The 27,107-nt window shown below is 52.1% G+C and overlaps 1 protein-coding gene across 2 annotated transcripts in view; it reads left to right on the forward strand.

Moving 5' to 3' along the window:
- Positions 1 to 27,107, forward strand: part of ANO2 (anoctamin 2) — a 252,033-nt gene that overhangs the window by 197,962 nt on the left and 26,964 nt on the right. For both annotated transcript variants that reach the window (XM_072954679.1, XM_072954680.1), the window contains 4 exons: positions 9,271 to 9,382; positions 12,105 to 12,162; positions 12,309 to 12,409; positions 20,861 to 21,006. In XM_072954679.1, coding sequence (XP_072810780.1) covers positions 9,271 to 9,382; positions 12,105 to 12,162; positions 12,309 to 12,409; positions 20,861 to 21,006 — 417 coding nt within the window. The remainder of the gene's footprint in view (positions 1 to 9,270; positions 9,383 to 12,104; positions 12,163 to 12,308; positions 12,410 to 20,860; positions 21,007 to 27,107) is intronic.

Raw genomic sequence — 27,107 nt, forward strand, 5'->3', positions numbered from 1 at the left:
TATAAACTAGCATCTTCCCAGTGTCCTCCTCCAGCCCCGCCGACCACTCAATTCGCGGTCACCCCAGACTGCCCCGTGCTTCACTCAGGCTGCAGTGACTGTTGTAATGACCCTCAGTGACCCTCCCCTTAAAGGACCTCTGCAGGTTGCTACCCCTACGAATTTTTTTCTGGATCCTCAGTGGGTGTCCTCCACCCACCCCTGAACTCTGCGGGCACAGACCACTCGTTCACTTGTTCATTGCTCAGCTGGTGCTTAAGTGCCCTCTTTGTGCCAGGCCCGATTCTGGGAATGCAGAGTGGACAGGAAAGACGTGGTCCCGACTCTCCTGCGCTTCCGCTGGAGGGGAAGGATGGTCAGTAAGCAGGAACAGTGCATAGAGCACGAAAGAGCAGAACAGGGCGAAGGGAGGGTGGTTTGGGGTCTTGTACTTCAGTTCAGGTGGTCTGGAAAGGCCTGTCCAGGTGGTAGCATGATAGCTGAGACCCGAGTGGGGCAGAGGGGACCAGCCACACAGAGATCTGGAGGGAGGGCCCTCTGCAGAGGCAGAGGCGACGGGACAGAGCAGCCAAGGCAAAAGCAGCGGGGACAGTACCACGGACGGGGGATTGTGAGCCAGCAGGCTGGGGGGCGGCTTGGAGAGTCTTGTGTGCTCCACCCTGAGGAGTGTCTCATGTGCTGTCTGCGTCATTCCCATATCTGGGCGTGTGTCTCCCAGTATGAGAGCAGACAGGGCGCCGCCAGGCCCTCTGCTCATCATCCAGTCCCGGTTGCATCGCCTGAAGTTGTCTATCTGTTCTTGCTCATGCTGTGTGTCTGATGTGACAGGCCAGGGTCTCTGCTTCACACGGTTGCTCAAGGACCCAGACTGACCCGGGCCACATGGACACCATGTTAGGGACAGAGAGCGCTGGAGGGTTCCTCGCTTCTGCTCATGGCACACTGGCTAGAACCAGCCTGGTGGGGAAGAGGCTGGAAATGTGCGGGAGCACGTGGTCGTTCTGAGCAGGAAAGATCTCAGCCACGTGCTCCCGCCAGGCTACAAAGCCCGGGAGCAGCTGCTCCGCTGCCTTCCGTGTCTGCTCCCCTCCACCGCCCGGCGCCCTGCTGGTGTCAGCACACGCTCGTCGATGCCCTTGCCGGTGAAATACGTCTGTCTCCACGCACGCATTCAGATTTGTCCTTCAAGGGGTGCCCGTAGACTAGGCATCTGAAAGCACAGTAGAGGCTAACGTGGATGCTGGTGTATCCACCCTGCCTGCTGACGGAAGGATTTGAGGAAGTTTTGAGATGAATCAGGGGATGCAGAGTTGCCACGATGGGGTGGTGGTTGAAGAAGCAATGAGGAGATGCAAAGACTTGACGCAAAGCAGCGTTTGCAGGCTCACGAGACGGTCGTGCACAGCAGGGCGTGACCGGGGTACCTGCAGGCAGAGGTGTGGCTTCAGAGCCCCCGGTCCACGGGGCCTAAAGCTGGGGTGACGGCCCTCGGGGAGTGAGGGTCCTGCCGAGTTCGGGGCTTCCTTCCTCATTCTCACGCCGGGTTCACCCTTCTGGCTCACTGCCCCAGGCCTGCTGGTTTTTGAGGAGGCTGTGACCACGCGCTTTGCTCAGCAGGTGCAAACAGCTGGTGTCAGCAACCCCAGAGAGTTCCCAAGTGTTCCCTGCAGAGCTGGTGCAGGCCCCCAGACAGGAGGGCGCCTCTGCAGGTTCACAGGCTGGGGGTCCCACATACTTTATTAAATTTAAAAACCTGTTTTGAAGAATTGGAATATGGTTAGGAAGTCCCAAGTGTAGGGTTTTCCATCCAGTTCTAAGCCATTCCCAACACAGGCAGTATCCTCCTGCTACAGAGACATCAGCGTCTTTAAAGAGGAGCATTTGGGGTATGGCGGGATGGGTCTAATTTCCTATCAGATGTGGACAAGTGTGTGTTCAGAGCATGAAGGGCTCCTTTATGGGCTCCAAGCATGGGGGCAGGGGACTTGGCTTCCTTGTAGTCTGAGCCCGCGCGGGAGCGTGCTTCCGGAGCAAGGGCCGTGTGGGTGCATGTGTGTGCGTGTGGGTATGTGTGGATGCCTGTGGGCTGGGCTGGGACCTGCTCCTTCCCGGGGAGGGGGGGAACCACAGTCCTGGCAATTTGAAATCTGGCCCCCAGGTCTGCTGGGTTGTCTTCCTGCTCTGCCACCAGCTCCTGACTCCCTGGGTGGCCCCCTGCCTGTCCCATTGCGAGGCCAGGGGACGGGTGTGGCCAGAGTGGATTCTGCCATTGTCTGAGAGCACCTCCCTCCGTGATGCTGACTTAAAGTAACTGAAAATGTGGTCTGAGAAGAGGGGGGATGGAGGAGCCTGCTGCTAATAATCCGGCAGACGTGATCCTGGTCATGGCCCAAGCCTGCAGAACAATTCATTCCAGTTATATGGGACTATTATTAGTAACCCTGCTACTTATAATAGTTTAATGTAACTGCTAAGAATTCCTTCCAAACTCGAGCTCTAACTGTGAACATGTCTCTTACTTTTCCAGTTCATCTCTGAAGCACTCATCTCTTCTTTTAGCCAGAAGCCCTGTGCGTTCCTTTCCCTTTCTTTGAGTTTTCTAAGAACCCAGAGCCTCATCCATGAGAAGGGAAGGGAGTCATGGTGGTCATTCTGTTGGCCGTGTTTTCCCTCCAGGTCCCTTCTTCGTCCTTCTCCACCATGTTCTGCACCTTGACCGTGTCGCCCGGGCTCCCCCATGCTGGGTTCAGCCGGTAGGAAGCAATGGAAGGAACTTAGAGAGCAGAGGAGAGGCAGTTGGGGCTAGGTCTTCCCTGGTTCTCCATCATGTCTGGCTAGACTGCATCCTTTCATAATTACAGCTTCTGCTGGTCCTTCTTGGGCTCCAGTAACACCACTTCCTCTCTTGTCCCTTTGCTGCTGTAAGTAGTACCTTCATTAAAATCACTTCCTTTGAACCCTCTGAGGGTCATTCTGTTTCCTGCTGGGCTTCTGCCTAGCGGCGGGGGGGGGGGTCAGGCCAACGTCCACGCTTGCACAGGAAATACCTGGAGTAAGGCCCACCCTTCACTCCTTCGTCTCGCTGCTCTACAGCGTTGCTGCTGGATGCTGGCCCTGTCCCGTCTGACAGGAGAGGCTGGACGACTGCTGAGACGGTCTCTCCTCACTGCAGGTCCCAGACGGGCCACTGGGCTCTTCAAAGAAGGACGATGCTTTCCTTCAGAGGCAGCTCAGTCGAGGGTCTGCAGCTGTCAGGGACCCCGCTTTCAGGACACAGAACACCTCCATCCCCATCTCCGGGGTGTCAAATCCACCACAGACCCAGAACCAAGGACTCTCTTCCCCTGGAAATCCACCCTCGTTACATTCAGCTTCTTAAGCTTTTTTTTTTAAATTGAAGTTTAGTTAATTTACAATATTGTGTTAGTTTCTGGTATACAGCATAGTGATTCAGTTATACATATACATATGTATTCTTTTTCATTATAGGTTATTATAAGACTTTTGAATGTAGTTCCCTGTGATGTGCATTAGAAGCCTCATTGTTTATCTACTTTATATGTGGTGGTTTTTATCTGCCAGTCTCAAACGCTTAATTTATCCCTCCCCTTCCCTTTTCCCTTTGGTAACCATAAGTGTGTTTTCCATGTCTGTGAGTCTCTGTGTTATAAACAAATTCATTTGTGTAATTTTTCTTAGAGTCCACATATAAGTGACATCACATGATATTCGTCTTTCTCTGTCATTTAGTATGATCATCTCTAGGTCCATCCATGTTGCTGCAAATGGCATCATTTCCTTCTTTTTATGGTAAAGTAATATTCCATTGTACACATAGGCCACATCTTCTTTATCTGGTCATCTTTCGATGCACACTTAGGTTGCTTCCATGTCTTGGCTATTGTAAATTGGTCTTCTTAAATTTTTAAAACTCATTCGATCTAAGGATACCCCATCCCACGTCTCTTTGAGGGAGGTGGCCTTTAGTGACCACAGGGGCCCTCGTCACCCCAGGTGATACCCAAGTGCCCATCCCAGCCTTCTGAGAGGACTGGTCAGAGATTTGGGGGTGACTTGCTGGCACCTCTCTCACCAAAGAAGAGGAAACAAGGGCACAATTGAAGGTCTGACTGGGTGCCTTGCTGCGCTGTCATACTAAGGGCCATTGTTGGAGACCTACACTGTGCCTGGCGTTTTCCGTGCTTGCCCTCGATCTTCACAACAGATGTTTCAGGAAGGTGCCATTTTAGGAATTAGGATGGTGAGGTTCACCAAGGTGATTTATCACGAGTCTGGGAAAACTGGGATAGAATGTTCTGCCCTCCAGCCCAGGGTCCTCCTCCAGGCCTCTGTCACAGCCTTGTTAAGCCTGTTGTAGGACACGGAGGCCCAGAGCAGGGAGGCCTCGGGAAGTCACTCAGTCCCTTCTCCACGTTGAGGCCAGGACTTGCTTGGGATTCTGATTCCTCAAAGCTGGCCGGATACTTTGAAGGATGGTTTTCAGTCCAAACAGTGCCCTGCCCACCTCGGGGCACGACTCAGGTGGTGGGGAGAGAGGACGTGGGTCCAGGGACTCAGTGCATCTGACTTCGAGCTCTTCCTTGTCTCTCCAAACCTGTTGCTTCCATCCTACTTCCCATCTCAGGAAAAGGCACCGCCCACCCCTCTCATGCGCTTACAAAACCTCCTAGGTCCCTCTCTCCTTCTCACCCCTGGAGTCCAGTCTGGTCAGTGTGTCTGTCCACCTTCGAACGTGTCCCAGCTCTCATCACCTTCACAAGTTCCCTCCGTACTGGCCGTGTCCTGCCTAGACAGCCAGGTGCTCCTGGTTTTCCTTTCTGCTTCCTGGTCTGTCCCTGTTCCACGCCCACACAGACACAGCTCGTTTCCTGTGATCCTTCTGACACTTAACATTCCTGTACCTCTCCCCGCCCACCCCAGACCCTCAGGTGACTTCCGGCCGAGTGTCCGGTGGATCTCCAGTCCTTCCTGTGGCTGCAGGGTCCCGCCTGCCCCAGTCGCCTGCTTTCTCCTTGCTCCGAACGCGCCAGTCCCTGGGACCTGTCGTCCAAGGGAGACACCCTTGGGTCTCTCCTGTCCCCGGGCCTTTGCCCTGGCTGCTGCCGCCTGCTGGAGCCCTCCCCAGTCCCTCCTCATCAGCCGGGTGTCCCCTGTGAGGTCGCGTCCTCAGAGACCTTCCCTGACCACTCGGACTAAAACAGCCTTCCCGTCACCCGCTCCCCGCATCTCCCTGCGGATTCCTGTAGCACTCTGCTCTCCCACGGGGCGGTACCCGTCCGCTCCTTTGCTGGACTGTAAGCTCCGCGGCAGTTGGGCGCACCGCTGTATTTATTCCCAGAGCCCAGTGCCTGGCACACAGCAGTCACTTGATGGACATTTGTTGAAGTAGAAAAGATAGTGATGGAAGAGGTGGACACATCCCTTTGGGTTGCCTTCCCCTGGGGAGACTTGAGGGGATGGGCTGTGGGTGGAATTATTCCCCCTCCTCGCTGGGGGCTTGGTGAGTGTGTCTGTGAGATGGCTCCCCCGCTGTTGTGTCTGTGGTCCTGAATGGTCACACCGCCGTGCTCTCCCTGCTCCTGTCTGTGCCACAGCGGGAACATCTTCCCAGAGCAGTTGTCACAGTAGGGTGGGGGCCCCGTGGTGAGTGCCTGTACAGTGCCGGGCACACGATGGGCACTGGGTTTGGAGTTCTCGTGGCTGACCTGTCACAGAACCCTGCTCTCTGTCTCAGTCTCTCCCTTCCTTTTGTGTCCCCTTTCTTTAAAATGAGATGCCCTGGGATGCTGTCGCCTGGAGCTGCTGGTCAGCGCAGTGGTCTCCTGTCCCTTTGTCAGGGAGTGGGAGCCATGTCCCTGACTCTGAGGGTGGGGCCCCTGGTGCTCAGAGCGCTCTAGGGCCATGGGCGCAGCTGAGGACCCGCCAGCCTTCACCTCCAGCTCTGGGGCTCTGGGCGCCCTCTGGCAGTGCACTGCTGCGTAATTATTCAGATGGCGGGCTCTGCGCGGTGGTTCCCTCCCGACGGCGTAAACAAGGCAGCAACATCACACGGGAGGCTGAGACACCCCACCCACCGACCCCAACACCCCAACACACCCGCACACTCACATATGGAGGGAAGGCCAGATGGTTGGGCTGTCAGGAAACACTGCTGTTTGCAAAAGCTTCACGTGCCCTAGGGGAGAGGCAGGGGGAGGAGCCGGCGCCTCCGCTTTCTGACTCAGCCGCGCAGGGCCGGGCCCTCCATCCCGCCGCGAGCGGTGGCAGGGCTGGAACTGGCTGAAATGCACACCTGGACCTCTCCGCGTTTTGTCTTGTCCCCATCATTCTGGGCCTGCTGGATGGCTGGGGACACCAGTCAGGGCGAGCTGCTCCTCCGTATTCAGATTCTGCAGCGGACATTCTCCCGCTGGCCATGCTGTTTCCATGTGATTAGGATGCAGCGCTGGGGACTTCACATTCAGAGCTGCCCCCTGGGACTCACTTGGGCTTTCATACTAATTATTTTCCAAGGCAGTTTACAGCTGGGTCGTTCATACTCATATTTTTTCATGACACAATGCACCAGAGGTTTAACACTTTAAAGAAAGCAGGGGTGGGTGGGTAACAGCTCTGCACAGGAATACTCTCCAGTGGTCCCTCCTAGTCCTGGAGTCTGCAGTCTGTCCACAGTCTGCTCCAACTGGCCTGGAGCAGGTGAAACTCTCAGAATGGCCTCCCATCAACCCTAGGGGGCTTCCTGGAGGCGGTGGGATTTCAGGAGCATATGCCTGATAGAGAAGTGTTGCATTCTACCTTGTCACGTGCTCTATGGGTTGACTCTCCTCCTCTCCATCCCTGTAGCAATTGATCTCTAAAGGCACTTTATTTGGAGTTTTATGAAGCACAAGGCTGGGCTATTTTCTTGCGGGCTCAGATTCGATCCCCTCCAGATCCTTGTCCTGTGAGGGAATGGTGCCCAGTGGCCCTACCTCCCACCCCAGGGGGCTCTGTGAAAACGTGTCCTATTTCTTCAGACATAGAGTTGCTGTCATAGGACCCAGAAGTCACATGGAGCTCCGGGGACCCCCATTCTCTCCCTCCCTGAGAGGGGCTCTCCGAGGCCCTCCTTCCCCAGAAGCCTCAGCAACTCACCCAGCGTGGCCGCACAGCTTCTCCAAGGTGATTTATCGGCCTCGCGAGAGGATTTGGATTGTTTATTGGAAACGCCCATTATTTATGATGGCTCCTGGCCCTAAAAGCATAGGCACCGGCTGTTTTTAGAAATAAAACTAATAAATAATAGCCAGGCCCGCGATTCATCAGGATGGAGGGAAGGCGCCACTTGTTTCCAGTTGGAGCAAAGTGCTCTGGAGGGACGGGGTTCTCTTTCCAGAGGACTTGAAGGAAATTCCTGCAGGGACTGGGAGATCGGAGTACAAAGAGTTCAAAGGAGATTATAAAAGGAAATCAAAGACACGTGCCTCCTGGGGCCGCGTCCTTAATCCCCCTTCTAGCCACATTTTCCAAGGTGAGTTTTCCAAACTTTCAGATCCTCAGACCTGATTCCTTATTTTCTCAGGTGACATCAGTTTTAATTTTCTTATCCCCAAAATACTTAAAAATGAGAGAAAAGATGTGGTTACATTACTGTTGAATTGTTTGCCTCGGGCACACTGGGCAGTGGCTCAAATTCCTCGTGAAAAATTTCCCTCCCTCCCTTCCTTCTCTCCTTCCTTCCATTGACTGAAGAAAAAAAAAAAGCACAACCTAAAAGTTGAGAATTACATTTTATTCGTTGGACTTTCTGAGGACTTAAGCCCAGGAGGCAGCCTCTGGGATAGCCCGGAGGGACCGCGCCCAAGAGGGAAGGGAGGAGGCAGGACCTGCAGGAGTTTTTGCAGCAAAGAACAGGTAGTTAGAACATCAAAAGATGACTGTTAATTAAAGAAAACCAGACGTCTCAAGACAACGATGTTAGCACTTTTCTAAGTATGGGAAGTTGCAAGAGTCGGGGCTCATTGAAATCATCCCTTTGATGTGCACCTTAGCCATCTCGGGCCAGGGCCCTGCTTTTCGCCGTCCTGAGGCCCCTCGGGTGCACAGATGGGTGGCAGCCGTGGCTGAGGGCTTGGTGGCTGCAACGTCCTTGTTTACTGATGCAGCAGGTGACATTTTCCATCCTCCCTTCCTCCCTCTCTTCCTTCCTTTCCCCATTCTCCCTCCTTCCTCTTCACCTCCCCTCCTCCTCCTTCTCCTCCTCCTCGTCTTTTCTGTCTCTCTCTGTTCCCAGTCTCTCTCCTTTGCAACCCGGATACACCAGCACACTGCAGGCAGTCTGTGTTCCTGCCTCTGTGCTCCACTTGAAATAGGACTCAGTCCTTTGCACATCCTTCCCCTAAGAACCAATCCAGGATTCTTTGAGCACTGCTGAGGAATGCAGGTTTTGATGAATCTTTATTGGAGATTCTGTGGGGAGGCAAATGGTAGAGGGTCACACTACAGCTTACACAGCAGAAGTTGATGAAAATTTCCCCCCCGCTTCCTCCCACTCCCCACCTGTCACTCAGTTTCTCCTTTGCCCGCAGCCCCTCATCCCCCTCGCTGTGCTCCTCCTCGCAGGGCACTGGCTCTTCCCTTTCCGGGTCCTGCATCTACGTCCAGTGCCCCATCTCCTACCTTCAGTAGGGAATTTAACTCTCTTTGGCGGCTCCTCGCATATCTTCATGCCCATGACCTCGTCCAGCAAAGGTCCTTCCCGAGGCTTTGCCCTCCTTGGAATGTGGCAGGGAATTTTTAGTGAATGACAAATATTTTTTCAGTGATAGGAATGATTTTTTTCCATGTCACTCATTCATTCATCCACTCACTACATGTGCATCTGACACCAGCTGTGGTCCACCCAGATGCAGCTCCCTGACCTTGCTCATGGTAAAAAAGCATCCAGACTGTACATGGTGAGGGCGGGCGGGACAGGCGTGGGGAAGGCGATGGGGTTAACAGCCCCTTGGAAGTTCAGAGTTACGAGATCTTAAAGCTGAAAGTGACCTGAGAAATTGGTGGCAGGCATTTCTATCTGGGCCTCAGAATCCTCTCCTTCAGTCAGGGCGAAAGAGTCAGGTTGAAGAAGGATCTGGAGCTCAGGGACAGCGTGAGGAGTGTCAGTCAGCAGGATGGCCCCTGGGTCCCTGCCCCCTGCCCCCAGGTCCAAACTCTGGAGAGGTGAGAAATCTGTCTCTCAGTCCGCTCAGCTTGGTTCTTCTCTTTCAGAGGTTCCAAAAACAGAGCAGACTTTTGAAGAGCGCCTGATCCTCAAGGCTTTCTTGCTCAAGTTTGTCAATGCTTACTCACCCATCTTCTATGTGGCCTTCTTCAAGGGGAGGTGAGTATGTGGGTGCCGTCCATGGGAGGGCGATTGGTCACGAAGACTGAGTCCTCTGCGAGCTCAGCCTGTCCGCGCTGTTTGTGCACAGCCTCAGCCCTGTTCCCCGTTCCCACCTGGCTGCACTGAATTACTTGGGATTCAGATGCTGATAAGCAGGGAAGTTCTCCAGGGACTTAGGTCTGGACCCCAGAGGGTTAGTCGTAGAAGAATTGTGTCTCCCCACTTTGAGGACGGGGCAGGAGGGGATTTCACGTCTAGCTGGCGGCTCTTAGATCTTGCAGTGCAAGTCTGATGCCAAGCACTCAGAGTCAGTGTGGGCTTCACGGATTAAGGGCACAGTCTTCTGAAAGACTGCCTCGCTTCAGGCACTACTGCGCGCGCTGGGGTTCTCAGGCCACTGATGATTCTGACCAGCTGCCTCCAACCACTGGCCCCTTAGGTTTGATAATTCACTAGAACATCTTAAAGAGCTTGGACTGTGCTGTACTTAAAATTACAGTGTCATTAGCAAAGGGATACAAATCCAAACTGGCCAGTGGGAGAGGCACCCAGGGCGAGGTCTTAAAAAGAAGCTTCGTGTCCTCTGGGTGCATGAGGTTCTGTCCTCTGGCACGTCAGTGAGCACCGCCCAGGATGCTCATCCAAGCTTCAGTGTCCAGGGTTTTTATTGGGCACGACTGCGTGAATCACTGGTCCTGTGGGAATTCAACCCCAGTCCCACTCCCCTCCCCTGAGATCAGGCTGCTTTTACTTGGCTCAGAGCCCAAACTCTAATCACATGGTTCTGGCGTGGCCTCCCCCATCCTCAGTGGTCTCATTAGCATAAATTTAGGTATATTCCCAGGGGCCCACCATGAATAACGAAGACACTCCTCTCGAGAAATTCCAAGAATTTAGAGGCTCCTCCCAGGGATAGGGGACAATGACCACTCATAGTCTTTATTATACAGGAGTCATGGATGTAAAATCACTTCTGATAAATATCTGTGGTCGAATTAGCCGGCTACCTCCAAGATTTACCAGTCGGCATCAGCTATATCAGGAAAGCTTCCCTCGAAATGAAAGCTCATCAAGGAGGCACCAACAGCAAGAACTATCATCCTCCACGTTTTATAATTTCCTGTAAATGTGTCTGTGACCCAAACCACAGCCCCTCCTCAGGACCTCTGTCCTTGACTCCCGTGAAATTACAGTAGCAGAGAGACTCTCCGTATTAATGATTATATATGTCGTTGGTGATTTACACCTCGATACAATGTAAACAGAAACTTGCATACGTGGGCTATTCCAGGAAAAAAATGATAGGGTTCTGACCCTTGGATAGACTTGCGTATGGGAAGATACAGTCCTGGCAACACACACAGGATAATCTGCAGTAAGCGCTGTAATAAAAGGTGCAAAGAAAGTGTTAGGGGGGCAATTATGAGCAGAGACACAGGACTTCACAGAGAAGGAAAGCTAAGCTGAGCCTCCAGTGGAGGAGGAGGATTTCAAGTCAGTGGATGAGGGGAAGACACTCCAAGTGCGTAGGATTCATCTGATGACCTGCCTGCTTTCGTGGTTGGCTGGATCCGCTCTGCCTCCCCCGCCTCCCCAGTCTTCTTATCCTCCAGTAAGACAGACCCCTAGGTCTTAGAAGAGGAATGAGTCAGGCTTCTTCCGTCCCCTTGAATATTTTCAATAAGAAGTCTAGTTTTTTCTCTTCCAGTCCCAGAAATCTCCACTGGCCACTTTTATCCGTCTTAGCCTTTATTTCCTGGGAAATCAGATGCCCTTGTGGAAGAATTGCGATCAGAACTGAGTTCTTGGCACTAGATGAGGGAAGGAGGTGCGCTGACATTACACTTAGACACAGTCCGGACTTTACTGTGTTTGGGCTCTGAAATTTTCACGCATGTGCACACACACACACACACACATACGACCTTCCTAGCCCCACACCAGACCCAGACGTAGCCCCGTTCCCCCTGGAATTTGGCCAGAGTAAGAGGTGAGTCCTGCGCGTTACAGGGGAGCATTAGCTGACAGCAGGTGTGATGGCAGCCCCCGTCTCTGGGTGACGTAGCACCTGCCCTGGCCAGTCCTTTCCAGGAGGACACTGGGCAGTGGTCAGTCTGCTCAGAGCTCAAAAGACACACCCTCAGGCAGCCCTGACTTTTGTTGTGGGACACAACATGGTGGTTGCCACGGTAAAATAATTTATCAAGGACCAAAGACCACGAGGATTTAAGAAGAAAGGGAAAGTTTAATAGATACGCTGCTACAGGCAAGCACTGGTCACACAGATGAGAGGTGCCTGTGTGAGCGGGGTGGCCGGGCCGGGTTTTTTATTAGGGGGGAGAGGGCTGTGCCCACAAGGATAGGGGGCTGAATGATCAGTTCGCACACAGGTACCTGACTGTCAGGAACTCTCTGAATAATAGGATTTAGGACTCTGATAAGGGCAGGACGTGAGGCTGTCCGCCCAGGGTGCTGTGAGCCGGGCTGTCTCCCGGGGCGGGGAGCCCTGCCAGGGTCAACACACATGGAGAGGATGCTTGTCTCTTGCAGAAATGCAGGTATGTGGAGGGTCCTGCCCTGGGGAGTGGGGTTAAGGGGTCCATAGACTCCAGACACTCAGAGAGCCCAGGAGTGGGGGTCTTATGACTCCAGACAGTGCCAGCCGGCTTCACAACTTCCCCTCTCTCCCCCTGACTCAGCCCGCACTTGTCCCTTTCAGGTTTGTGGGCAGACCTGGGAGCTACATTTACGTGTTCGATGGCTACCGCATGGAAGAGGCAAGTATAGCTGCTGGTGTGCCCTGCCTGGCGGCGAGAGGTCTGTAGGTGTCCCCGGCCCCACCCCTCTCCCCGCTGCCCTCGGGCCCTTGCATCCCTGAGCCCCGCGTGGTCTGACGGCCCCTGCCCGGTGTCTCCCCCTGCAGTGCGCCCCCGGGGGCTGCCTCATGGAGCTCTGTGTCCAGCTCAGCATAATCATGTTGGGGAAGCAGCTGATCCAGAACAACATCTTCGAGATCGGAGTCCCGTGAGTAGTGAGCTCCACTCACCTTCCCTCCCTGCTGCCGGGGCCTCGCCCTGCGGGGCCAGACATGCTGCAGAATTTTCACGGCCTCTCTGCTTCTCAGATCGCCTGGTTATTCACTCCTCTGTCTACTTGCCAGTAACTGCCCCGTGAGGTTGGGCCCCTGCCACCAGTCCCGTTTGCTGCTCTGACTCAGGATGCTTGAGCCCCTGAAAGATGAAGCACTTTCTTACGTCCCCATAGTGAGTAAGTGACCGAGCTGGGAGTCTTGGCCTCAGAGTGCATCATACTTTTAATGCTACCTGCCCTCCCAGTGAACAAGGGAAAGAGGCTTTCCATCTGGTAGAGAGGAATAGGGAAGAAGTGCAATGGAATCATTCAGAAAAACCTCTAAGAAATGGGGATATGCGACCTTAGGAGGGGAAGGGCTCATGGCGGGCGAGACACAGTGGGGGTTTCCACGCGGGTTCTCTCCCCTCTCCTCCCACGTGGTTTTATGCAAATTCCATAGACGGCCTTCTTTCAGGCTCTGCATTGAGATAGTCATGAAAATAAACACCGACTCTCGGGCACTGGACCCAAAAGAAGAGGAGGCAGCAGGTGAAGATCTACCTTCAGGTCAAAGAAAAATGGAGCCCCGTCTGCGTTTCGTTCTTGCTGTTTTGGTGTGAAGAAGAAACCTGTTTCGGGGGGTATTTTCAGCTGGCCTTAGCATCCGAGAGTCAGGGAGTGACAGAGGTGATCGGGGTAACTCTGGTAGGCTGGGCCAGCTGTGTTTAGGAGGACCAGATGGGCAGTTTATACCAGGATCAGAGTTCTTTGCAAACTTCTTGCAAGATTAACTGTTCTGGGATGTGGTCATGAGACAGTCCCCGTGGGGGTAGGTGAGGATACTGCCACACGCTCTGTCTCCCTCTTGGAGATTTACTGTGCACATTGTTCTAATGGTTCTGAGAAGTCCCGCAATAAAGAAACTGGTTTAATCCCTTTCTTTCCAGCTGCACTTGTGTATGTTGTCAGCCTGGGGTCTTAGTTGCAGACATCAGAATCGGCTCTGGCTAGTTTAAGCGGCAGTGGAATTTGAGTGGCCAACAGGATCGTCCTTAAGGGCCAGAGGGCCAGGCTCGGAGCTGCACGGGCTGGAGTAAGACTGGCCACACTGCAGGGGGGCTTGCGGGGAACGCCAGGGCCTCGTCTCTTGGCTCGTACGGCCCAGATATTTAAAACTGAGAATTGGATTCCACAGAGCCACACCTACGAAACCTGCATTCCGAGCCGCCCCAGCTGTCTTCATCAGCTTGAGTTGCTGTAACAAAATAACCTGGCTTAATGCAGACATTTACTTCTCACGGCTCTGGAGGCCGTGACGGTCAAGATCAAGGTGCCAGCAGGTTTGGTTCTGATGAGGACCGCCGTGTCCCTGTGTGCTCCTGTGACCTCTTCTCTGTGGACCCCGAGAGAGGGCGCTGCTGTCTTTCTCTTCCTGTGAGGGCGTTGATCCCACCGTGGGAGCCGCACCCTCATGACCTCATGTAAACCTGATTGCCTCTCAAAGGCCCCACCTCCTGATACCTTCACATTGGTAGTTAGGACTTCGACCTGTGAATTCTGGACACAAACATTCAGTTTATAACACAAGCCCCTCTGTTTATTTCTTCTTATTTAACCGACGTGCAAGATTTGCACACAGTTAAATGAAGGAAAATATACTTGAAATGGTCCTCATCTTCTCAGAGATTAGTATCTTCGTTTGAGAGACCAACTGGATGGCCTGTGACTGGGTGGCTTCTGTGTGGTGCCCACTGCGTCAGAATTCAGAGTAAGCCGAGGCCGGGCGTTCGGGAGCAGCTAAAGGAGACTCCGTCAGCAGGGGAGTGTCTTCCGGACGGGGTATGTGTCTTGAAAGAAGGCCGTCACCACCGTAGGTACCAAGTCGGTCCGCCATTCTTTTGTCTGAAGAAGCCGTTTCCCTTGGGTGTACGTATCTTTTCTAAACAAATGACAGGCCGACTTGGGCTGATCAGTAAACACTTCCTGACCCAGATGTTGCTACAGGTGGAGAAGATAGGGTGGTGGTCCCCTGGCCGGTCTTGGGGCACGCCAGGGTCAGGGCAAGGGCCAGAACGCAGAGCCTCTCTCCATCTGCTTAAAGGTCACTGAGCGCTAGGTTCCTTGGGCTGAAGGGAACCATTAGGCACTATGTGATCCAGCTCCTTTCTCCATGGAAAACTACATGTGTCGCTGCTCCCACGGGGAGCTGGGATGGCCTGAAAGGCCCCCACAGAAAGCTATTCCTTGGTCTTGCTCAGAAGCACCCTTAGAGAGCTAACGTTATAATGGAGAAAATGAGTTGATGTGGAAAGAAAACTCTTTTTTAATGAGAGCCCGACTTCAAAGGATGAGAACCCTGAACACTCCCTCATGCTGTGCTGGCAGCCGGTCCTCAGGATGAGTCTCACCGTCACCCACCACCAGTTAGGTTCTTTTCCTGCCCCCGCACGGGGACAACCTCAGGTGACGCTTGGGCACGTGATTTTTCCAGGAGGAGATGGAGGAGACCGTTGGTGTCTGGGCATCTCTCTCTGCTCAAGCTCGCCTCTCATCATCAGTCGGGAAGTCATCAATCTCGAGGTCCTCGACCCTCTAAAACAGCGCCTGTTCTCAGCTTTCTGATGGAAAGCTGCTCCATGATTGTCATCACGCAAAGCTGGTGAGACACGTGGACGCTGTTCTCCAGGAGCTTAGCGTCTCAGAGAGAACACATTTGTTACGGACGAACATCCAGAGAAGATACAGACCCAAAAAAGATGCACCAAAGCCACATCTGGCCCCTTTGAAGCCGTGAGACCAGCCCCTCCACCCCTGCTCCAAAGGCAAGTCCCCATTCCCCTTCAAACATCTGGGGAAGACATCTGTCTTTCCGGGACATTGTTACTCTGCTCTGGATGGAATTGTCTCCAGCTTGTGGACGTGAGAGGCCCATTTGTTCATCCTTGCACATCTGCTCTACCACTGAGCCCATCCACTCTGGACCCAGAAGCCTTTTTCAGTCTGTAAGAGAGGCAAGAACTCAGCCATGTGTTTGGACAGTGTCCTGGACGTCTCCCCGACCCCCGGCAGCTCCATCACAGATGAAACTAACACAAGGCTGTTTTCTGTGAAGGCGACATTTTCTTGCTCGTGCTTCATGTGTGTTTAATGTGCCCCACTTTAACTGATGGCGTTTGTAGAGTGATTCATAAAGCTGTGAGCAAGTCACTTCCTAAGCCTCACTGTCCTCATCGCTTGATGAAAAGGAGATAACAACACATAATATATAATAGGGTATAATATATGTAATAATATAGGAATCTCTAAGGTATTGTCATTTCAGCTCAAGCATCCTATGAACCTCTCCTCCGTTCTGTGAAACTGGTCACTGCTGATTCCAGTGCAAGTCTCTTCCGTTTTAAAAGATCTTTCCTCGTTTCGGGTCCTAATCTGCTAATGGAAACATACAATATAGTCATGGAGTTGAATTCAAGGTCATAGACAACAAGCGCTCCCACCAAGCCCTGGGGTCTTCCGTCTCCGGAGCTCTCCGTGATTCTGCAGGTTGTGTTTTGAGTTCGTTCGCACGAAATCATGGTGACGATGACGGCTGCGTCTTCTGCTCCCCACTCAGAGCCCACCCTCAGTAAAGCAGACCCATCCAACCCGGAGCTCAGGCACCTGCCACATCCTGATGCGCGGCACAGTTGAGAAACGTGAAATCAGCAGGGAAAAAGGAAGCCTCTTTAGGCCAGAGAGAAACGAGTGGAGCCTGACGGTGAGGAAGGGATGGTGAGAACTATCAACACCCGACTTTGCCCCTGTGGTGGAGGCAGCACGTCTCTGCGGGGCAGGGCTTGTCCAGCAGGTCGGGGTTTCAGTCCAGGCGTTGCTCCCTGTGTGACCTGGGAAAGTTACTCTGGAAAGAAACATGGTTACGTGAAAATACAGCTTGGATGCATGCTCAGCTAGCTAGAAACAGTAAATACGAGAAGAGGAAGGAAGAACCGTTCCTGGGTTACAGGCAGCCAAGGTGTTCGTGAGCGTCAGTGGCTTTTGTATTTATAAGTGATGCTTTCTGAATGTTTCGAGCCCGGGGAGTGAGACTGAAAAAAGACCCACTCAAGCCTCAGGAACTGGTTTTCTCTTCTGTTCTGGGCACAGTTCACAGTGCGGCTCTCATGCACCTTCAGCCTGCCTCCAGTTTTTTTTTTTCTCCCCCTAAGGGAGACAAATATTCATCTTAGAGGCCGGACTTTGATTTTTAAAAACAGAAGCAGGAATATTGAGGGTGGAAAATACAATGATGATACGCATACGATTGATCGTCTTTTGTGTTTGTTATCCACTTCTGAAAGCAATTTTCTGAGATTCTCCCAAAAAAAATTGTAAAATGCTAAAGACTCTCGAATTGACCTTTATTGGAAAGCTCTAACTTACCTGTCTCCCCGAGGATGCAGTGTTTTTCTTAGATTCGGGGTGTGTGTTGCAGAAAGTACCACAACGACAACTTTGAAGGCTCTGCAGCCAAGCAGTCCTGCCGGCCTCCTGAATTAGGCTGGTTCCCAACCTTTAGTCATTTGTGAGCCAGTTTTCAACTGTTCCCCATTATCTACCTAGACAGCAATTTGCACATCAATTTCCTGTGAACCGATTCACTGATTTAAATCCATCACATTTCTGAAAGTGAAAAACTAACGCTATCAGTTAACCATAGGTAGCAAACACCAGAAAGAAATGCAATCAAGATGATTCATTATCAGTCAATGACGTTAGCCTGAGATCTGCATTCTCTTTATTGAAAAGGGGGGCGCACGGGTCCTGGGGAGTTGTTCAAGCCAGCAGCAGACCAGGGTTTTCTCCTGGACCGCAGTCAGAGAGGGCGGGCTGGGAGCAGTGAGGGAGTCATTCTCCCAGGTGCTCCAAGGAGATGGGAGGCCAAGTCTAGAGACTTTGCAGAAACATTGCGTGAACCTGCAGTAGAGTGTGTCCTTTGCTTGGGAACCATTGGCTGAGGTCTCCCCTTGTGACCCCCCAGTCTCCACGGCTGGCACACTTACCAGGCATGTCCACGAATACTGTCCAGTTGCCCTTTGGGACCTTGGATAAGCGTCTTCAGCTTTCAGGCCTCTCCCGTGCTGCCCCTGCATCTGGCAGGTGCCCCAGACAGGGCCACTACGGAAGGCCAGCTCTGTCCAGGCACCATCCACCAGATGGAAGTCCCACCTTTACTAGACTTGGTTCAGAGACTCTGGGAGATGGGAAAACGGAGTGCTTTCAAAGGAGGCCATGAAACTGGGGACACTGGGTGCTTTAAAGGCAGCTCTGTCACAAATGGGACAAGACAGTACAGAAAACCGAGGTGGCGTGGTCTGGCCTTGGACTACCCCGACTCACACGCCCCTGGCTCCTGGGGCTGGACACGGTGGTGGCAGATGCTTCCCAGAAGGGAACCAGGTGGTTTCAAACGTTACTCAGAATAATGCTCATTGGCAGCTCCTTGTACGATGACTTCAGACGTGGCTGGTGGCAACGCAGAATCTGACCATGTGCTGTTTATCACCTGAATCCCCTAATGGGAGATTTCCTTATCTCCTCCTGCTCACCCCCCCCCCCCAGCACCTTTCCCATATGTGTTTGTGCAGAGCAGACTTTGGGTGCAAATGGCATGGTGCCCCCAAACATGCTATAGCACACCCCAGCTCCTCGCTGTAATTCTATGTCAGATTCAGCTCTGGCGTCCCATGAAGCAAAGCTGTCAGTGGCCTTTTATCATTCTGGAAGATGAACTTTGTGTGTGTGCACATGTGAAAGGGTAAATACTATCTTTTTCAAGTGCCCAATTCTTTCCTGAGCAACATCTGAGATGGACAGAGCAGACAGATGAGAACTTCCTTTGGCAAAATATCCCAGAACCCCTGTTCTCGCTAACAGCCCCAGCTCACGTTCCAAAAAAGCCGAAATATACCCATGGACACAGTCAGTAAGGTTTCATAAACTTTCTTCTTTTTTTGATAAATGTGATAAATACTGTATTTCAAGACATAAAACAGCCCCTCTTTAAAGCCAGCACAGGGGAGGGAGGTCTTGTTCCCCTCCGTACAGGGGGATCTGGCCAGGAATCAGAAGTTTCAGGAACAAATCTGAATCTTGTCGGTGTCAGAAAAAGGGATACATAGCTCAGAGGTTGATGCGTTTGTCTTCTTTGGCCCACCTCGGGCTTGGTTCTGCCTTTTTACATGAGGCTCGAGGTCTGTGGAGAGCAGCCCGGGGCCCAGAATCCTGCAGCCAGGAGGCCAGGGTGTGAGCGGTGACCAGCATGGTCCCGGGGTCAGCTTGTGGGGCACCGGCGGGGAAGGGCTCTGAGGCTTCTGGACAGAGTCTCCCAGGCTTGTCATTAAAAAGGGACAGAAAAATAGCAGATGAAAAGGATGCAGGGGTAACATCAAAGGAGTTATTTTAACAAGCGAGTGCATTATACGGTGGGAATCATAATCTGAAGGTTTCCAAACGGCCCATCTGTATGTTGTACAACTTGCGGGATCCTAGTAAATCCTGTTCTTGGGGGCTTTCTTTGTTCATTCTTTTTTAATGGACACTGAGGTTTCCAGAAGGGAAACTGCAGGGAAGGAGGGGTTCATAAGAGTTATGTGCGGATGTCTGGACCCACCCGCAGCATATTACACGGCTGGCTGCAGTGTCCTTCCTGAAGCCGCCCCGCACGCTGGCCTTCTCTGCCGCGTGGTCTCCCGGCTGGGCTCCTGTTCCTACAGAGGCTTCTTCCCCTCTCCCCACCGCGTGGTACTGAGTCCAAGCTCATCCTGCTCGCTGCGCGACAGGCCAGTAAATTGAGGGACGAGTTGTTGGGGGCAAGGAATTGACTTTATTCAGAAAGCCAGCAGACTGAGAAGTTGGTGGACTAACGTCCCAAAGAACCATTTCGCCCGAGTTAGAATTCAGGCTGCTTTTATGCTAACAGGGGCGGGAGTGAAGGGAAACATTCCCCGGTTCTGGTCATCCTCCTGAGGGGAGGTGCTCACTTCTCCCTTCCTGCAGTCACGCACGGGTGAGCCTGCTCAGGGTGTCTCCTGTGAGCTAAAGAGAGGTATTTTAGCTTAATGCTCACGGCATGGGAGGCAGGGTTCCCAGAGATGGGCCATGATGTGTCATTTAAGCTTATAGGCAGCATCTCTTTAGTGATTAACTTGTGGCTAAAACAATGAAATAGAAAGGTTAAAGTAAAAGAAGCAGATCCACGATGGGGTCAGATTTGTTCTTCCCTGTTAGACCCATAACCGTTGGCGTTCCCTCCCCTCCGCTCCATCCTCAGGGGATGCTCGTTGCTAGGGTTCCCGTTGCTCTCTCCAGGATGATTCTGGGATTTCGAGCCCTAGACCCAGGCGTAGCATTGCTTACTGGACATCCCTACTTAGGAGCCTTATGGGACGCTCCACCCCAACAGCTCCTCCTCCCTCTCATCAAAACGGCCTCTTCTCCTGTGTCCCCCAGCTTAGCAAACTGTACCACCATCCACGCACGCCGCCAAGGACCCCGGGGGTCATGCTTGGTTCCTTTTCCCTTCCCAAGTGCATTTCAGCACCGTCTCCTGCACGCGACCTCTTAAGCGTGACTCATTCTGTCTACTTCATGTCCACTGCAGCCACCCTGGTTTCTGCTGCCATCACCTCTCACTTCAACTACTGCATCAGATGGCTTATAAGCCATCTTCATGAACTTGGGCTACCTTTTAAGTCAACTGGCATCGCCTTCTCTCTCCTACTCCATGCGCCAAGCATTTTGAACTCCTTTTAGTCCCTTCAGTGAGCCGTTCTCATCTCGCACTGTCTTTGGCCATTGCACAGATAATTCCTTCCATCTACAGCACACCTTCCCCCATCACGTGACCCTCCGAGGCTGCTTCCGTCCTTGGTTGGTTTACATGTCTCGTCTCCCAGGAAGACTTCCCCTGCCCTAAACCGGGTTAGGTGTCCTGGTTTTATGTTCTCATAATTCCCTAAATCTCTCCCTTTTTAATACTCATTGCACGACATCGACGACACTTGTTTAAGCATCCACTTTCCCAGCCGGACAACCTCACTAATCAAATGAGATGTCTTTTTTCCCTTGCTTGTTTTTTTTGGTTTTGCTTTTTTATCATTTTTTTAAATTTAAATATAGTTGAGTTACAGCATTGTGTTAATTTCTCTGGCTTTGAAGAAACCTGATCCTTTGTTGGGGGGAACCTTCTATTATGCTGACAGAGCATCCTTGAATGGTCTTTAAGAGAAAAGCATCACCTTAGGGTTCCTCTGTTGGAGACGGCTTCAGTGTCAGAACTTAGTTGTTGTTGTTTTTCTCCTTTCTGTCTGCAGAACTGACTTTGTCCACCAGAGGCTTTTGGTGACTGGTCCCTTTCTTTTCCAGAAAGCTAAAGAAACTATTTCGGAAGCTGAAAGATGAGACAGAGCCCGGAGAAGCTGATTCTGCCCATTCAAAGCATCCGGAGCAGTGGGATCTGGACTACAGCTTGGAACCGTACACTGGACTGACTCCAGAGTACATGGAGATGAGTAAGATCCTGTGGTCCTTCCTTCCACCAGGGGCAGGTTCAGATAAGGGGTCAGGGAACGGGGCAAGGGAGGGGGCCAGGGAAATGCCTGGGGCAGCCTCTGCCCCATCCTGGACCTCATGGCTGCACAGTGTCACCTTCAGTGCCACATGGAAGATGGGGAGGGCGGGGCAGAGAGAGCCCGGGAATGAGAACCAGGGGCATCTTACCACCGACTTGATCCTCAGACGATGCCCTCTTCTCCTTGGGCCTCCGCTCCTCATCTCTGAGATGAGAAGTTCCGCCTCTCGGCTTCCTTCCCATGGGTTCCATCATTGATAAAGCCGAGACGGAAGTAGTGACGTCTGAAGTTTAAGAATGGCGTTTCCATTAAGGAGGAGTAAAGTAGTCCCGTGACACTGGGGACAAGGACAGAAGCACCTTTGACGGGGAGAATGCACGAAGATTCCCCCACTCTGGTCAGGCAGGGCTGCGTGAAATGTCAGCTTATGCCTAAAGGTGTGGGGGAGGCTTTTTGCAGGGGGTGAGTGGAAGGTTTCTAGTTACAGAGCCTCCGTTTGCTCTTGGTTCAGGCCTGGAAGCGGGAGTGCGTGGGGCGCGGGCGTCGCAGACGCGGCTGGGAGCCGTGAGCCCTCCGCTGTGAGCGGCGTCCCTGCTGGGAGCCGCTGCCTCCCGGTGCGTGGCTGCTGGTGAGCAGCCCCGGTCCTTCACTGGGGTGGATATTTGAGAAGCCTGTTTCCAAGACTTGGAACTAATGAATTAAAAACATAGGACCAAGAGGTCAGACACATCATCTAAACATTTACTCAATCTAGAGTGTACGGGGGAACATCAGTCAGATCCCACAAAAGAGCCACTCAGTACTTACTGTCATTGGACCTGTCGCTGTGTTTGCATAATGGCTCCAGCCTCCTTTGGTTAATCCCTTTTGACCGGGGGCCGCCAGTGGCTCTCTGTGCCCCAGGTATCTTGCTCATTATTTCTAATTGATATTTATCCTCTTCCATTTGTAGAATGTCTGTATGTGTGTGTGTGTGTTGTAACGGTAGAGGGATGGACAGGGTCTAGGTGAGATGGCCGCAGAAGTTCTGTTCTAGCCCTGGGGTATCTGAAATTACAGGCAAAGCCTGAGCTTTGTAATCTGAATAAACTCACCAGGGGACAAACAGTCATTACGCCTGCCTCGGGGACAACAGGCAGAGAAAACATCAAGACCCAGTTTGTGTAAACACACAGCTCCCCGTGTGCCTCACCCTTGGCTGAGGGCCACCTCTAACCCCTCCCCAGCACGGAACCAGATGCGCGGGGACGACTGCTCGTGTGTCCGGTGGCGCTCTGCGTCTGCCGTCCTCTCAGAGAGAAACTGTTGCCAGATTGAGGCTTCCATGCAGGAAGGGGCTTGCACTGGAACGCCTTTAGCTCTGCCTTTGAGCTTCCATCCTCCAGCTCCAGATCCCCGCCCCCACCCGCCCCGTCCACCCAGTTCTGTGTGTGGGTTTTACATGCCAGGCTGTCCAGAGGGCTGGCTATCTCGGAGCTTCCTCTTCTGAGTGGTTAAGAGCAGAGACGCTTGAGCCATACTCCCTGGGTTCAAATCCGGGCTCTGTCACCGACTCGCTGGACAGCTGTGGGTAAGTGGCTAACCTTCATGTGGCTCCACTTCACAGGATTGTTGTATCTGATGAATTAATATCCGTAAAGTGCTTAGAAGAGTGTGTAGCACATAAAGCTGTGTCAAGTGCTGGTGTTTCTCCTAATGGTCGTGGGGCCCCGGGAGGGCAGGGCATAGGGAAATGTGCTGCGCCTTGTCAGCCGCTGTCACTGAGCAGACACACTCTGTGTGCTCAGACTGAGGCACTTACCAAGTGACGAGAAGAGGGACAAACAGGAACTAGAAGACGGTGACTTCTGGAAGAAGTTCACACCAGGATTGTAGAGAGTGACGTTCATTCCATGAATCACACAGACGGACAGACAGACAGACAGACAAGCAAACTATTACAGGTTGTAAGGGAACCAAACAACCACAAAACAGAAAGTTTGAAAATCAGGAAAAGAAAGGAACATGTCTCCCCAAACCTTTCTCATTCAAGCCCAACTTCTATAAGCATTTTGGTGCCATTCCTGAGGCCCCATTTGTTATTTTTAAATAGCAAACATTAAAAACATTTAAATATTTGTGATTTTTAAAAGACAGTTATGATCACATGCCCATATTTGTTTCTCTTTTTTTCATCTCGCATTATATGAGTAAATACTTCCAAGTTGTCGTAATATCCCAAAAAATAGCTGTAGAATAAATTCTCTCTCTAATAAACAGAGCAGTTGATGTATCTGTCTTCCAGCAAAGTGCGTTGGAGGCTCATTTTCCAGTTCTTCCCCCCTTGTAATGATCCAGCATGCACTATCTTCCTGCATACACTCTTTTCCACAGTTACTGATTATTTCCTCAAGCTAGACCCCCCCAGGTGTCATGACTAGATCTAAGGTATTGCTGTTGTTTGCTTCTTGACCTCTTTTTACCGAGTTGCTTTCTGAAAGGCTTAGACCAACTCTCTTGGCCACAGAGAATGTATGAAATACCTTTCCAATAGGTACAAATTATTTAATACCCTGAAGTCAAGTGATGAGACAGAATGCTCGGTGTACAGTCAGCTTGAGATGCCCAGCCCTCCATGCCCACCTCATTCCACCTGTTGACCTGAATATTCTAGACTCATCCTTAGCTTTTCACGGTGCTTCCTCTGGGAAGTCTTCCTAGACTTCTGAGAGGAGTCATTAACTGTTTGATTTCCCGTCCCAGCATTGCATTCTGTGCACACACGGATGGTGGGTCTTACAGAATTATGATACTGTTGCTCATGCATCTGTTCTTCTGCAGACCCACCTATTAGGTTCTAAAGAACAGAAAGTAGGGACCATGGCTTTTCACATCCCCCAGAGCCCACCACATTTCCTGGTGCATGACAGGCGCTCAGTATGTCTGATAAACCAAGACGAGTGAGTGAGTGAATGCATTTATTATTAATGAGGGAAGGTTTCTTAACAGGGGTAAGCGTTTAATAACTTTAAGTGGAAAATGAAGGATCATTTTCAAAGCAGGGCTTGGTTGATGTTGGGTCCAGGATGTTCTGCAAAGGTTTCCGTCTCCAGGTAGGAGACTGGGCAGAATTCCTGAGATCCCTTCTGGTTCTGAGGGTCTGCACGCTAATGATGAGTAAAGGGGAGCATTCCAAGGAAAAGGTCTGGCAAGTCCAAAGAGTCTCGTGGCCACGAGAAGCTGTTGACAAAGCAAATGGTGGTTTGTGGGTAGGGATGGAACAGAGAAAGACCAGAAGTTATTGGAGAACTGGAAGATCTGACGGCTTTGCACTTTGCATCAGGCCATAGGGAGCAGTTGTAGAGCCTGGGTCAGGGCTGTGCCTGTGTATGAACTCTGTTCCCCTCGAGGAAATGGGCGAGTCCCGGAGGGGACCAGGCAGACTGAGAGAGGACTGAGGACGCACCGGGGGACTCATTCACTTGTTCATTCATTCTTTCATTTGTGAGACATTTACCAGGCACCCAAAGGGAGGAACAAGTTGGGAGACCAGGACAGTCTCTCCAACAATTCAGGCTGATGTTGATTTAGTCTCATTTGGCGAAGGAAGCCTGGACCACACATGGGCTTTCCGAACTGGTGTTGGCTGGGAAAAAAAATGCACAACCTAGAAGTTGAGAATCATATTTTATCTGGCGGACTAAACTGAGGACTTAAGCCCGGAGACGGCCTCTCGGACAGCTCTGAGGGGCCGCTCCAAAGAGGTCAGGGAGGACCAGGATATATAGGAGGTTTTTTGCAACAAAAACCAGGTAGTTGGAACACCCAAAGATGCCTGTAAGTTAAAGAAAACCAGACACCTCAAGTTAAGGAATGTAGCGCTTTAATATATGTGGAAGATGCAAGAGTCTGGGCTCAGTGGGGTCATCCCTTTGAGGTGCACTGTAGCTGCCTAGGGCCAGTGCCCTGCTTTTGTCCATCCTGATCCCCTCGGGGGGCACCGTGGGGGCAGCTGCAGTGGCTGAGGGCTTGATGGCTGCAACATCCTGTTTACTGATACGGCAGGCGGCATTTTCCATCCACACTGGGCCCCACTGACACTCGCTCACGGAACTCTTTGGGCTGTTTTGCTAAGTTATCCATCATTTTAGGGACATGACTGTTTTATCTTACATTTTATGTAAGTGTGAGTGTTAGCGGGCAGGGGCCGCTATGGGGAAAACCGCCAAGGCGTGGACTCTTGCCTTTCTACCATGAAGGAATTCACAGTGGAGCCAACGGGTAGAGTGAAGAAGAAAAAAAATCCCTGGTCTTTCTTGCCCGAGAGGAAGGGCAGCCGTGGGCCAAGGTGACCTGGTATAAGAATTCCCGCTCTTAGGGTCTTAACAGGGGCCTTTTTTCTGTCTGCTTTGCTGTTTCTTGCCTTCTTCCCGTTGGCTGCTCTTTCCCAGCTTGGTTTCTAGCTTGTTCTGCTCTGTGGGACAGACGCTCCGCAGACACAGAATTAGGTGGCGAGGGACCCTCAGACCCCGCAGTCACGCTAACGCGATGTGGTCAAGCTGGCTCGTGCGAGCAAGACCCTGAAACGATGCGGCCTCTTAGATCCAGGTCTGCTAGGTGCGACCCAGTCAGGGCTTTCTGTTCCTTCATGGTGCTCTTTAATTTTGAACGTTTAAAGACGTCTCTCATTAATGGGCCTGAGTTTCAGTTCCCTAGTTCCCTGCCTCCCTCACAGGAACCACATTTCTAAGTTAGCTTTCTTCCATTCCTGGTACCTCTGGATTATGCTCTTCGCCCCTTCAGGGGTATTTGCTTCCATGCAGAATCAAAGACTGGGCTGCAGGGTGAACTTTACCAGACGCTTCCTTCATCCAGCCGTGGCGGCTCGGTGTGGCTGGGCGGGGGGCTTCCAGTCCTGAGCGCGCTGTGGTTACGGGTCTCTGGGCCTGATGCTTAAAGTCAGCCATGCCCAGTTTCCTCATCTGAGAAGTGGGTTTGGTGAAAATAGCGCCAGCCTCACAGGAGGCATCTGAGAAGGAGGATGTGAGTATAGATTAGCTAAAAACCAGCCCGGGCCCGTGCACGCTCTCAGTGGGTATCCACCGCCATCGTTAGTGTCAGGAGGCCAGTTTCTTTTTCTTTACTCTAGGAGTGGACTAAAAAAGGTCTGAAGCCCCTGAATGGAGTGAGCCCTGGAGGGTCTTCCCATCCCATGAGAGTAAGGTCGGGCAGTGATGTTTAAAGACGGAGGGTCCGAGACGCCAGGGCAGAGTTAAGAATGGCACGCAGAGGCCTGACATGCAAACGTTTCAAGACGCTGGTCCTTCTAGAAAACGCCACAGGCCTGAGGGCTCTACTTGTCAAGGCCAGCATCTCAGATGGGCTCTGTTTGTCATCTGTGTATCTAAAACCCACAAGCTTTTGTTCCTCCAGTCATCCAAAAAATATTCACTATTGTCTTCCTGACTCAGGAATTCAGTTATCCGTCCCTCCCCGCAGAGCCTCTTCCGGTTTCTTAAATGCAGCCCAAGCTTTGAGGCCCTGGGGCCGTTAATATGGGTGAAGAGATGGATTTCTCCTTGTCTTTGACATTATCATTACAGGAAATCCCATTTTTCTTAATCACAAGCTTACAAGCCTGTCAAACTCGAGGCGAAGGGAGGTGTGTTGTAATCGCACATTTCCTTGTCTATCTGGAGTGAAAGCCGGGTCGTTCTTTTGAAGGGCAGAGAGCTGTCAGTCTCCCCTGCTCTCAGGACATGCCCAGCGTCAAAGACGCGTAAGAATCACCCAGCTGCTGGAAGCCCCCGGGGCAGGTCCCCCACGGAGACCCAGGCATCAGCGCCCTTGTAGCTGCACCCAAGTTGTCTTGTGAAATCGCAGATTTGAACTTCAGGGCTCAGCATGTGCATCCATGAGTTGGTGTGGACCCCGTCCCCTTCTCCAGACTCCTCTCTGACTCTGCATCACCTCCGGCTGGGGAGAAGGATGCTCATGATCTGGGGCCTTTTTGATCCATGGCTCCTTACCTCACTGACTTTGCCTTGTCAACTGAAAAAAAC

Source organism: Vicugna pacos, chromosome 34 (genome assembly GCF_048564905.1).
Source record: "Vicugna pacos chromosome 34, VicPac4, whole genome shotgun sequence".
In the NCBI taxonomy this organism is placed as follows: domain Eukaryota; kingdom Metazoa; phylum Chordata; class Mammalia; order Artiodactyla; family Camelidae; genus Vicugna; species Vicugna pacos.